The following is a 14,726-nucleotide window of genomic DNA, read 5'->3' on the forward strand; positions in this document are numbered from 1 at the left end:
TGCCTACATCCACTAAAGAACCTAAAGAATAGGTCACTGCTAATAACTCTTAGAAAGAAATGTAAAAACATTGTTTTTTTCTATCCTTTTTATTCTGTCTGCTTTCTAATTAAGGGAGCACTTGTTGTCATAGTCAGCCAAGGATTACGTGAAAGTATTTTGAGGCAGGAACATGTCAGCATTTTAGCAATATCAAACAATAAGCATTCATATGCAATTCATAAGTTTGTGACATAGGAATCACAAAGAATGACTTTTCAATCTAGACTATTCTATGAGGAATCTAACAATATGCCTAGGCTTAACAGCGAATCTCTGATTAAAATTTGTCAGGGTCTCACCATGGTCAGGTATTTCCTTGAGAAGTCCTCTTCTGATCAGCTCTTCTCTACTCTGCCTTGTTGATATCTTTCTCTCCAACACTTGAAAAAAAGAAAACATAACATAAGTCAACAAATCAGATACAAAGGTGCATACATACTAAGACAATACACTGCAGGAAAGATCTACCAGAGAGAGTTTACATGCTTGTGAAACAATGACTATGACCACTTGTCCCAGAAAGTTTGTATATGCAAGTATTTAAGTTACACATGGTTTGGTTCAGGTATTCTGTTTAGACCCCTGCCATTTATTTTGAAGAGTAATCTATTTGATAATATGCATGTAAGGTGCCTTGTCTACATATAAACTACGCTTTTCTGTGTCTATTTGAAAATTAATAATGTACTGTCATGCAAACGTTTCAAGCAGTGGGATGATGCAAATATTTTGTTCACCCATTCAGCTTGTTGCAAAACTTTAATCCTTAGAAGATTGAGGAAACACACTGGTACAGAAAGGCAACATTCAGTACCCATATTTTCTAATTAGAATAAGTACCTGAATTTAATTTAGCTGCACATATGAATATTTCATATTTCTTCTGCCTTCGCTCCAAGCCATTTTCATGGCAGGCAAGGAGAAAAGTAATTACAAATGTTTACATGCTTCGCTACAGTCACTCAATACATTTAGATTTTCAAAAAAACTATATAATTAGCCGAAGTGTTATTTACATGCTTACATACACGTAGTACATGTAGATTTAGAAAGGCACTACATAATTAGCTGAATTGCAATATAAATTATTCAAATGCAAACAGTGCTCAAGGCCACAACACAGAGGTAATCAAACACAGTAATATTAACGAAACTGTGCCATGCTACAAATTGATTGTATTTCTATTTTTTTCAAAATAAAAGGCAAATCATTCCTCCAAGTTTCAATGCAACAAAAGATTTCCTAATTATCTGTATATTATTTGCCACGATTTTATTTTCACACAAGTAGTCCAGTTGCACTCCCTGGAGAGACAGCCCAACTAGCTGTGAACGCATATCAAACTAGTCCGTTAGCCTGCCACAGCAATAGACACAAATATATCCTGCATCAAAGAAATTAGGCTAAGAATAATGTTTAATGAGTAGGCTTTTGGTAATTACAACTAAAGAAGTGATTGCTGTAATATTGCTTTAAAAATGAAAGCGATACAGAAAGCAAGGGATTAACTTAACACTAAATCATATATATATATATATATATACACACACAAACAGTGTGGGTCCTTCCAGGATCAGTCCCATTGTCAGGTGGCGCATTGGCTGGCAGGAGACCCAAGCCGGTACGTAATTTGCAAAGTTCAAAAGAGGTAAAGATGCAAGCTCAGAAGTGAGTTTACCGAATCATCAAGGTATATATATATATATATATATATATATATATATATATATATATTACCTACTGGCAGTCGCCAGTAGGTATATATAGTTAGGATTTTTTTGAATAGGGATTTCTGAAAATTCTATGTTGAATAACTTTGGCGTTGATGGACGGAATTGGCTGAAATTTTCAGGAAAATGGCACATTTTGTTTCTGAGCGTCCCCTGAAAGTTTGGGGGGGGTTTCGTCAAGCGGGGGCCGAGAAAAAAGGGGGGTCCCAAAACGTGTTTTTAACATTGAGTTTTCCATAGGGCGGTTGGACTCACTTTTAGCTCGAACGGCTGAATGGATTTCCACAATACTTGGCAAAATTGTAGGGACTGGTAGCCCGATGTGCCTTTGCTATGTCTCAAGATATATGCTCCAGTGGTTTTTACGAAAATTAACTTTGAAAAATATATATTGGGCTACATTGGGCTATATATATGTTAGAGCCCAAATGTAGCCCAATGTAGCCCAAAGATGGCCACCAGAGACAAAAAAAAACAAATGTAGCCCAAATATCAGCCAGATGTAGCCCAACTATAGCCCAGTGACAGAATGTCCCAGAGTGTTCTAAAGAACAACTAGAGCGCTAACAGTCTTACTTATGACAAAAGTATGGCACACCTGAAGTCATGTTGATTGGAATAAAGTGTTAACACTTAAAACATTTAATTTGCAAAGGAACAAAATGAGGGGGTTCATTTTGCCATAGAAATTATGATTAGTGCTGAAAATTAGGGCACATTTTGAGTGACTTCTCAAATCCTCTTATATTTCATTAAAAAAATTCTGATATGCAGTCTCCCAAGATGGCCACCAGAGACAAAAGAGCCCAAATGTAGCCCAAATATCAGCCAGATGTAGCCCAATGACAGAATGTCCCAGAGTGTTCTAAAGAACAACTAGAACGCTAACAGTCTTACTTATGACAAAAGTATGGCACACCTGAAGTCATCTTGATTGGAATAAAGTGGTAACACTTAATACATGTAATTTGAAAAGGAACAAAATGAGGGGTTTCATTTTGCCATAGAAATGTTATATATTACCTACTGGCGGTCGCCAGTAGGTATATATAGTTAGGATTTTTTTGAATAGGGATTTCTGAAAATTCTATGTTGAATAACTTTGGCGTTGATGGACGGAATTGGCTGAAATTTTCAGGAAAATGGCACATTTTGTTTCTGAGCGTCCACTGAAAGTTTGGGGGGGGGTTTCGTCAAGCGGGGGCCGAGAAAAAAGGGGGGTCCCATAACGTGTTTTTAACATTGAGTTTTCCATAGGGCGGTTGGACTCACTTTTAGCTCGAATGGCTGAATGGATTTCTATGAAACTTGGCAAAATTGTAGAGACTGTTTGCCCGATGTGCCTTTGCTAGGTCTCAAGATATGTGCTCCAGTGGATTTTGAGAAATTAACGGTAAAAAAATTATATATATCTGTGACAGCGTCCCGGTTAGCGCCCCGGTTCGCGTACCAGACGCGTAACGGAACTTCGCGAGGAGAAGCGGATTGGCTCTCCGGTGACTGTCAACATTCTAAACAGTCCGGAGCGGCCGCCATCTTGTCTCTCGGTAGGATCGAGAGACAAGAGGTGGAAATAAACGAAGGGGGAAATGAATGAAAGCGGGCAAGGTAGACCCCTCCTGACTAAGCATGGGCGTAAAATCCGTTCCGCTCGCGGATTTTGCGGATTTTCGGTAAGTTCGCAATCCGCGAACTCTCGCGGACTTACCGAAAATTCGTAAATCCGTGCGAAGCGGATTTTTTTGCTTGGTCGCACTTGCCAACTAGAATACTATACAATTTCGCGGGAGTAAACACTTGCGAAAACGTAGATGCGGCGGGCAGCGACAATCTCGCAATTGCGAGATTGCAAAATTAGCAATTTCGCACAAGAAATCCACCAGCAGGCAGCATAAACCTTGAAAATTATGATTTTTATCAGAATAACTCCTCAGGTTGACATTTGCCTGCACTTTTATTTTGCAAGGAGTCCATTTTGGGGGGGGGGGGACGAAGGAAGTGCCCCACAGTCTCCAACTTCCTGTTCCTGTCCAGCAGGCTCCTCTCAGTGCTTTCTTCATGTGCTGGTCACTTTGATTTGGATCTTGACCTGGAAGCACTCAGCAGGTGCAAAAGTTCAATCTTATCATTAGTAACCATTCCCTGTAGTGCCTGGAAGGATTACTTTTTGTGGATGCTGCTGGATATTTGGATTTTTGCAAAACTGAAAGCACTCAGCAGGTGCAAAAGTTCAATCTTATCATTAGTAACCATTCCCTGTAGTGCTTCCTGAGGGGCCCCTTCAGAGTTCAGTTGCCTACTTGCAACTATTCTATGACCCTGCTCTGACCCTCACAGCAGGCTCAGAGAAAGCAATTACAGATAAGGAAGCAGGTTCCAGCCAGGAAGTTTAAATTCAGTAACACATTAATCAGCCCCTAATTCATTTATGTCAGTTGAGGCAGGGCAGGTGTGCTTTTCCACCCATAATCTAGAGTGATGAACTAGAGGGTGGCATGGGTGAGCCAGAGGGTGGCATGGGTGAGCCAGAGGGTGGCAGTGGTGAAACAGAGGGTGGCAGTGGTGAAACAGAGGGTGCTGTGATGAACCAGATGTAGAAACAACATGTTCGCGACCGTTGCTACCCGAAAAGTAAGTTCGCGTTCGCGAACTGGTACAAAATCCTCGCGAACTGGCAGAAATCCTTGCGAACACACAAAAAAAAAAAAACGCAAATTCGCGAGAATTCGCGGATTGCAAATCCGTAAATACGCAATTTCGCGGATTGCCAATTCGCAAAATCCGCCCATGCTTACTCCTGACCCCCTAGGATTGATGTGGGGGCTATTAAAGGGCCCAGCGGGGCAAAAAAATAAAATACTTTTTTTTCGATTTTTCGCGGTGGAAGCGCTACCCGGTACGCGAACCGGGTAGCTCACCGGTAGCGTAACGGGAGTCCGCGATCTTGTGTTTCGGTTGTGTAGTCTTGAATTTCATGATTAGTTTCGACTCGGGTCTACACTCCAATGGGATTGAACGCAGATGCAGAACTTCATGTTCATTTATAATTGACGCCCAATATAAAATGAATACTAATTGCTTTGTCATAACCAAAAGTGCAACAACAAATGGACGGTATGTATCCGGATACTAGTGGTAATCAATAGCAGTGGAAAGGGCACTCAGCCCTAGAAACACAGAATAACAATCCTAGTCTGCCATTTACAGCAGTTGTCATATATACAAAAATGAACTTTTCATTAAAATGTACGCAAGTATTAAACAATCACATGGGATGTATTCTACACCGCTCAACCACACATGCCCGGATACAAATCATATCTTCACACTATATATCAAATGAACACCATATGCGTGGGACTCTAAGGACACTTAGTCCAATAAACCAAGAAGATAAAAACATAAGAATTATGTAAATCATTTCCATATATGTTAACATAACGTTAGGAAATTTCTCTCCTTTTTAGTTGAATGATATTAATTTAACTACAATGCCCACAATGCATAAGGTGCAGCAATGTGTATATAAAGTAACAGTGAAAAGGGACTAACTGTTGAAAATATTACCGTGATCAAGAACATATCGTTCGAAACGCGTAGGTCAACGCAGCCTAAAATAAATGCTGTTTAAAGACTTTCCCGAGTGGAGTGCCATCATTGATTGAATTTTGTGTGGATATAATTACGGGATCCTGCCTCGGTCCCGTTGCTGGCACCAGCTCCGAAGTGCTCCCACTGCGACGAGGCAAGTTGCAGATATATATATATATATATATATATTTTTTTTTTTACGCAATCTCTTGCCAGGAGCCCAATCTCTGGATACCTGCGGCGCAGAAGAAGAGAGGAAGACCCAAGTGCAGGTGAGCAGTGATTTTATTCAATAACGTTGAAGGCCCACCTCCGCATAACGTTTCGGCCTGCTCAGAGGCCTTGGTCACATGACGCAGGGGGGAGGGAGGGCAAAATTTAAAGTGCAAGTGCAAAAAACTTTGACCCGTGATTGGCTGCTATAATCACATGCTACCATTATGCAATCATAGACATAAATGACATATTGCATGGCTGCTGAACAAAACGGGATAATCCCCATTTGGCAAACTGTACATGTGCAAACAATTGAATCTCGACATGGTATTTTTTATATATATGTATCTATATGTACAAACAGTTAATGGCATCTATTTAGACACAAAAAAATATTATTAATCAGTAAATAAATTTCATTCTGAGATGTACACCCCAATATATCCGCAATAAATACATATTCAATCAAATTTCATAAATATATAAAAGCTAGATAAAATAGCCATACAAAAGTTAAAATGCATAAATGCGATTAAACCAATGATTTGAGAAACAACTAAATATACATGAATATGAAGTGCACATGACATTTTAACTCGGTCTTGGAGGAGATAATAGCTGTTTAAATACATTATCGCAGCCTCCAATAACAGGAAAATATATATATGTTAGAAAGGGTTCCCCACACAGTACGCCTTCCAGGAAACACAGAAGACTCGCACTCCAAGGTCCGTGTTCAAAATTAGTTTATTGGCAACGAGTTTCGACCAGGCGGTCTTTTTCGTTAGCCAATATATATATATTCCTCTTTCCTAAAAGTAGACCAGGGGGCACGGCGGATTTGAAAAACAAGATTTCTTTTATTGGAGGGGTTAGCATGACGCGTTTCAGCTTTCGCTTTCTTCAGATGCACTTACTTCCAAATTGCCACTGCAATCCTAGGTGTGTTTTTGTACTGGCTCATCTAAAGTAGAATGTTGCGCAGCTGAACTTCGTTAGGGAGGAGTCCCGTTGATAGTTCAGCATGTGGAGACTGCAACTCCCAGAATGCAGTTTGTTTGTATCGCCGTGTTGTGGTAAGCGATCCAGTTAGCCAGATTCTTTTGATACATCTGGTTGAGGCTGGCTAAAAACGAAGTCAGGTTATGGATTGTAGCGTATTCCTGGGCATAAGCGAGGCTCTTGAATCCGCACTTCCCGCCTTGCCGTCACCGTTAGTTGCAGGTCCGGGACATCACTGAAGTAACGGTGTCACTCCATGAGTTTGTGGACTATCCATGATAGCGGGATCTCTGTGCCTCTGCGATGCAAGGCGGTCTGGGTTAGTGCCATTGTACCGGAGACGCTTGAGAAAGGGCCACCCTTGCGCGTCATGGCTCCGCGCTAAAACAAGATTTCTTTTATCGAAGGGGTTGGCATGACGCGTTCTTCAGATGCACTTCCTGCCAAATTGCCACTGCCGCTGCAATCCTAGGTGTGTTTTTGTACTGGCTCATCTAAAGTAGAATGTTGTGCACCTGAACTTCGTTAGGGAGGAGTCGCGTTGATAGTTCAGCATGTGGAGACTGCAACTCCCAGAATGCAATTCGTTTGTATCGCCGTGTTGCGGTAAGCGATCCAGTTGTGTGTGTGTATATATATATATATATATATATATATATATATATATATATATATATATATATATATACACACACACACATCTACATACAAACATATATATACACACATATATATATATACACACACACACACACATCTACAGATATATATATATATTTATATACACACACATCTACATACTTTCTCGGCTCCCTTCATGTGGTGGGCCTGCAATTTCCAATCCCTTGGACGATTATTACAACTTGCCAATATTGTAGCAGGCCACTTAATGAGGCGGGTCCTCTTACACGCGCTACTGGCTGTCACGTAAATTTATGCAGAGACGATCACTTCCGGCTGGAAAGACCAGAGGACATAGCAGGAGGTATCTAGGCGATCAATTATTCACGATGTGCAAGGCCTTATGCATTTCGGCGAGTGTGACTTCCTCAGATGCCTGTTTGCACTGAGACTCGCTCAGTCCCTCTTTTCAATGTTCCACGGTACTCCCATTGGTGGGAGTTCAGCTTGCTCGCTGGTGATTGTCACATTGGACATACGACGCAGAACCCCAGAGACAGCGGATCGATGCAACTTTCATCAGGTAGTCTTCGCAACAGGCCATTAAAGAAGTACTGTTGACAGTGGAACTACGTACTACCCTTCAGGATATCCTTCCTCCTGATTTTACAAAGAAAGGGCTGAAGAAGAGGCACTGTTTTTAAACCAGCATACGTCCTAGACTATCGTAAGAAACAGGGACCGCAAGGCAATCACTCAAGACATGTGTGGCCTAGAAACAGATCAATAATAAGGGTTTTTTTCCAAATTGAAGTGGATCACGCATCTAAAGTGGGATAATATAATAAGTCTTATAAGTTTAAACAGGCTAGACAACTGGCAGCAACATACTACCCATATCTCGACTAGAAACCATCGTTCGGATCACAAACAGAGTACTCACTATAAGAAGTGATCCTCATCAAGAATCCAGGGGCAATTACATATACCCCCTGATTGTGACAGCTTACCATTGGTCTTGATAAAGGTGGTAACTATAAGGAGAACCCACCGAAACGCGTCGACGCACAGAGTAGTATAATTCAAGTCTCCAACACCAGAGTTGATATGCTGATGTCTTTTTGACCTATTTGGAAAGGGCCCTGTACGAGACGCCAGCGGCACGCTAAAAATGCCCGCCCCTTACTGAACAAACCATGATGGGCCCTACTGTACTCCCAAAATTACACGTGTAAGAGAGAGATACGTCATTGGGGATACACCATATTACCTTTGTCAATATTCTTGTGATACGGATGATAAATATTGAAAACTGTTGTACAATTCATTACAAACCTGAAAGCCACATCAACAACGAGGGGGACTAGGAAACACGTTGTTTAGTGTCCTCTTTCTCTGGTGTATTCCTGCTCAAGCGATGCAAGCTCTACCCATTACATTTCTATCGATTTTAGAGCCCTGAAGAAGTCACGTTTGTGACGAAACGCGTTGGCAGCTAGCAATTTCCTGAATTTCTAATTTTCTTGAATAAAAAGTTTTTCAATACAACTTTCAAGATTCGGACTTCGCCTCTTTCTGGAAAGCGTTTTTGTTATATATTTGAAAAATACTGTTGCATTATTTTGGCAAAATTTACATTTTGTATATAATTTCCCTTGTGCGGGTCAATGTGTTTCTCTTGATATGCTGATGTCATAGCAATATAATATTGGTGTTATCACAACGGAGCCAGAATATACAAACTGTATTCAACAATTGCATGTTGTACCTGTTCTGTCTTTTCTTCTCAATTGTGCAGGTCGCAATTGTGTGTATTGTTTTAACCGTGTTTTAAGACTAGGGATCTAGATTAGTGAAATTTACTCCTGTGTTTTTAAGTTATTCAAAATAAATGAATTTTTAACTACCTATATGTTTCTATTGTATGTACTTATGACATTGTGAGGCTTGGTATCATAACCTTCACTTAGCATTGTCTCAAGGGAAACTTCTCTTCTTTTGATTGTCACCAGCTGCAATCCTGATGTACCGGACTCCAATATCCAGCATGCAACACAGTGAGTATCAATAGCAGGCCATATGTGCTTATGTCAACGCTGTTGTGCCTTGTTGAAGGAGGAAAGGGCTTAATAACAGCAGAGACAGTCCCAAAATAACAGTGATCATGATTGCCTTGAATCCCCGATGCCTCAGCCTCATTTCGAGAATCAAGTAGGGCCGCGACGCGAAGGTCACACATCTACATATATATATATATATATATATATATATATATATATATATTACCTACTGGCGGTCGCCAGTAGGTATATATAGTTAGGATTTTTTCCCTATGGGATTTTTGAAAATTCTATGTCTAATAACTTTGGCGTTTGTGGACGGAATTGGCTGAAATTTTCTGGAAAATGGAACATTTTGTTTCTGAGGAGCCCCTGAAAATTTGGGGGGGGGTTCGTCCAGGGGGGGCCGAGAAAAAAGGGGGTCCCAAAACGTGTTTTTAACATTGAGTTTTCCATAGGGCGGTTAGCCTCACTTTTAGCCCGAACGGCTGAATGGATTTGCACGAAACTTGGCAAAATTGTAGGGACTGGTAGCCCGATGTGCCTTTTGTAGGTCTCAATATATGTGCTGCAGTGGATTTTGAGAAATTAACGTTCAAAAAAAGATATATATCTGTAAGCGCGGACCGAGCAGCGGCCCGGTTCGCGGACCTTAAGCGTACCGGAACTTCGCGTAGCGAAGCTGATTGGCTCTCCGGTGTCTGTCAACATTCTAAACAGTCCGGAGCGGCCGCCATCTTGTCTCTCGGTAGGATCGAGAGACAAGAGGAGGCCAAAACAAAGGGGGAAATAACTATAAGGGGGCATAGTAGATCCTCGCTGACCCCCTAGGTTTAATGTGGAGGTTTTAAAGGGGCCCCGCGGGGCAAAAAAAAAATAATTTTTTTTTTGTTTTTTTTCGTGGTTAGCGCCCGGTCCGCGAACCGGGAAGCGTTCTGGGGAGCGTACTACAATGAAAAATGAATGATAGTCTTTTCAAATGCTGTATGTTAATTGATTGTTGGATTTTTTGATTATTTTTTATTTCCTTTATCTTCCCAGGGAGCGACCCGGTACGCGAACCGTTGAGCGCCTCGGTTCGCGGACCTTAAGCGTTCCGGGAGTCCACCATTTTGTGTTTCGGTCGAATTAAGATACAAGATGGAGGGCAATTAATGTTCGGAATGGGTAGAAGGGGGCACGGTAGAGTTATCTTGACCCCCTAGGTTTTCTGAGGGTGGCTGAGGAGGTTTATATGTGCGAAAAAAAAACATTTTTTTAAAAAAATTTCGCGAGGTTAGCTCCCGGTACGCGTACCGGGTAGCGCCCCAGGGAGCGTACTTTGTTGAAAATTAGTGAAAAAAGTTAGAGTAAAATAATAATTGTGAGTGATTAGATGTAGGGTAGCTCTGAGAAGAGCTTTTGGGTTTATGGTACATTTAGGTACTTATAAGTAGGTACCAATGCACATTCTTAAATTCAGAGTGAAAACTCTGTTGCCCTCATCTGAGAAGTGAACTCCATCTCCTCTGTAGATATCTTGCATGTAGTAACGCAAGTTATTGTTGTACAGGGAGCCCATTCCATGGTCTCTCATGTAAGCTGAAACAGATTTGTTTACATGCTTCCTCGACTTCTCAATTTGTGGACAAAATTGGTTTGACCACCTCCATTTCTGTCTTTGGCATATATTTGAATATACCAAGGCAGTCTGAGGAAAAAGTGCCATTAATTGCTCAAAGGTGTCCTTTAAAAGCATTTCCAGACCTACACCAGTCAAAGTGCCCAAGTCATTACCTCCACAGTGCACAATTAACAGGTCAGGTTTTGGCAAATGCATAAAGGTTTTCACCAATGGTATCAATTGGTGACATTTTAATCCTCTGTGGCCAAACCACTTAATTTCCACATCTTGTAAATTGAGGTTAGGTAAATTCCTGCTTTCAACGTACCTTTGAGCCCAGTGAATATAACTATGACCAACAATCCAGACAGAAAACATGGTGAGAGAAGGTTCTCCTGCAGTCAGATGAAGTGTGGCAATGAAATGGCAGTTGAAAAAATGAGAGTGTAAAATGAAAAAAAAACTGTGGAGTTTCTGTGTTCATGAAGCAGTAACAGTGATTGGTGGATTTTGATTGATGAAAACAGAAAGTTAGGGTGCACAGATGTGTTCTTTGAAAGATGTATTTTGAGTGGTCAATAAAAAATCATTAAATGAAAGAATGCACTGGATATGCAGGTGCACTGAGAGTTCAGAGTTCAATTGCAACATTGTTGTGTGAACTTGCAAACACCAGAGTTTTTCGAAGAGGTGGTTGCTATGGAAAATAGGCAGAAAGGGCAGAGGGGGAAGGGTTTTCATTTGAAAAAAAGTGAGGGAAGAGTTTTGATTGGGTGACATGAGAAATATGTGTGAAGAATTACAGCATTTCTGTGCTTTTGATAGCTGCAGACTCTGGAGTGCATACCTTTTGCTCTGCTGAAGACAAATTGGTGTGTTTCTTAGACTGTTTTCAAACTCAAAGTATTTGCTAAGGTGAGAAAATATTTCTTTAATTTAGATAGAGAATAGTGTGCTTTAAGGAGAAAATTATGATTTATGTGGCGCAAATTGCTTGTAAATATGCTCTCACATGTGTATGGAAAATTTTGATTTTGAATGTTTGTGTTACATAGCCATGTTAAAAGTGACCCAACCATGCTGGAAAGCCAATCAAAAAATGCTTTCATGTGTTTTAATGACATTTTAAGTCATTTTCCCATGTGCAGTGTTTAGAAATTATGATTTGAAAATCGTTTTTGGGGAAAAGGAATTGTTTTTAAATTCATGACAAGGACATAATGGTGTATGGTTCTTTATAAGGCAATTGACTGTCCCTGATGTTATTTTTCTCATTTTAGTGTAAGACCTTTCTCTGTGGCGCAAATTGCTTGTAAATATGCTCTCACATGTGCATGGAAAATTTAGATTTTGAATGTTTGTGTTACATAGCCATGTTAAAAGTGACCCAACCATGCTGGAAAGGCAATCAAAAAACGCTTTCATGTGTTTTAATGACATTTTAAGTCATTTTCTCATGTGCAGTGTTTTGAAATTATGATTTGAAAATCGTTTTTGGGGAAAAGGAATTGTTTTTAAATTCATGACAAGGACATAATGGTGTATGGTTCTTTATAAGGCAATTGACTGTCCCTGATGTTATTTTTCCCATTTTAATGTAAGACCTTTCTCTGTGGCGCAAATTGCTTGTAAATATGCTCCCACCTGTGCATGGAAAATTTTGATTTTGAATGTTTGTGTTACATAGCCATGTTAAAAGTGACCCTACCATGCAGGAAAGCCAATCAAAAAACGCTTTTATGTGTCTTAAGGACAATTTAAGTAATTTTCCCATGTGTAGTGTTTTGAAGTTATGATTTGAAAATCGTTGTTGAGGTAAAGGAATGTTGTTAAAATTTATGTGCGCCATATGCCCCCAAATTTCTTTTTTAGGGTTGCAGCAGGGTGTTCTTGAGACACCCCTGCACCTTTGGAATAAATTCCTAATTTGTGATGAGCAAATTGTTAATCGCAAATTGCACCTTCATTTATATGAGCCTCCTAGCCCATGGAAATGAATGGGTAAAATAGCAATTAGCAATTTGCTCATTGCAAATTAGGAATGGTAAAGAATTGCTATTTATTCCTTAAAATTCGCTATTTAGGAAATGCAAAATAGTTTGATGATACATATGGCGGTTGATCTCTAACAAGATAAGAAGCTTATGGATTCATTTATGGTGACTGGCGCAATGAAGTAGACATCACTTACTTCATTGGTAGAGCTTTACATATATTATCTCCTCTGTATTCTTCATCAAGCGTAAATTTAATCTGCAATCCTGAGTAGGCCTCACTTTAAACAAACCTCTGGATAGGCTACATCTTATTGTTATCCTGTATTAATCATTTAAAATGCTAGGGACAGATTTATGATAGGTGTATACCTCTTTTGCGCCACTTAGAAAACATTGTCCATGGGGAAATGACTTAAAATGTCCTTAAGACACATGAATGTGTTATTTTAAAACGTTTGCAATTTTTTTGGGTCACTTTCAACATGGCTATGTGACTGAAACAGTCAAAATCTAAATTCGCAATGCACAGGTGGGAGCATATTTACAAGGAATGTGCTTCATGGGGAAAGGTCTTATAATGTAATATGGGAAAAATGACATCAGAGACACTGAAATGCCTTATAGAGAAGCATACACCATTATGTCCTTGTCATAAATTTGCAAACCATTACTTTTCCCCAAAAACGATTTTCAAATTATATTTTGAAAACACTGCACATGTGGAAATGACTTAAAATGTCAATAATTCAAAATTTGCGATTCCTTAAATGCAATGTATCAAAAAAAATATGTAAAAAATGATATTAAGGATTTGGAAACTACCACCAACTTCTAGTTTGTGGTAATTTGCGAATTCTTTTCAAAAAGCATTTTTTTCAAAAAAAAAAAAGGTCCCATATGACGCCCATACATGCCATTAGGGCATGTAGGTGTGCCATATGCTCCCAAATTTCTTTTTCAGGGGTGCAGCAGGGTGTTCTTGAGATACCCCTGCACGCTTGAAAAAAATCCTATTTTGTGATGAGCTAATTGCTAATCACAAATTGCAACCTTCATTCCTATGAGCCTCCTAGCCCATGGAAATGAATGGGTAATTTGCAATTAGCAATTTGCTCATTGCAAATTAGGAATAGTAAAGAATTGCTATTTATTCCTTAAAATTTGCTATTTAGAAAATGCAAAATAGTTTGATGGTACATATGGTGGTTCATCTGTAACAAGATAAGAAGCTTAGGGATACATTTATGATGACTGGCGCAATAAAGTGCACATTACTTACTTCATTGGTAGTCCTTTATATGTATTATCTCCTCTGTATTCTTCATCAAGCGTAACTTTAATCTGCAATCCTGAGTAGGCCTCACCTTAAACAAACCTCTGGATAGGACACACTTTATTGTCATCCTGGATTAATCATTTAAAATGCTAGGGACAGATTTATGATAGGTGTATGCCTTTTTTGTGCCACTGTGCGTCACTTTTATGATGCAGCGGTGGTGCAAAAGATTTGCTATGAGGCGACAACATTACAAATTGATGCATTTAGGCAGATATGTCATGGTGTAAAAAAAAACGTACCACATAAAACCCAAGCAGCAGTGATGCAAAAGATGCACCATGTCGCAAGACAGGCCTCACTTGGGGCCATATGTATCAAGCTAATTAGCATTTGCAAAGATCAAAATTCTATGAATTTCGGCCTTTGCGAATGTTAATTAGACAAATGGTATGTATCAAACAACTTTGATGCAAAATAAGGAGTAGCAAAATTTGCTATTCCTTATTTTGCGATTGCACTGAAGCATTTGCAAATTTTGTGACTACTTAAATGCAATGTATCAAACAAAAACTATGTAAAAAATG

The 14,726-nt window shown here is 39.6% G+C and overlaps 1 protein-coding gene across 3 annotated transcripts in view; it reads right to left on the reverse strand.

The window, feature by feature from the left end:
• Nucleotides 1-14,726, reverse strand: part of PHACTR2 (phosphatase and actin regulator 2) — a 662,085-nt gene that overhangs the window by 345,521 nt on the left and 301,838 nt on the right. For all 3 annotated transcript variants that reach the window (XM_078648997.1, XM_078648996.1, XM_078648995.1), the window contains exon 3: nucleotides 342-422. In XM_078648997.1, the coding sequence (XP_078505123.1) occupies nucleotides 342-422 (81 nt within the window). The remainder of the gene's footprint in view (nucleotides 1-341; nucleotides 423-14,726) is intronic.

This window comes from Lissotriton helveticus, chromosome 6 (assembly GCF_964261635.1).
Source record: "Lissotriton helveticus chromosome 6, aLisHel1.1, whole genome shotgun sequence".
NCBI lineage: Eukaryota > Metazoa > Chordata > Amphibia > Caudata > Salamandridae > Lissotriton > Lissotriton helveticus.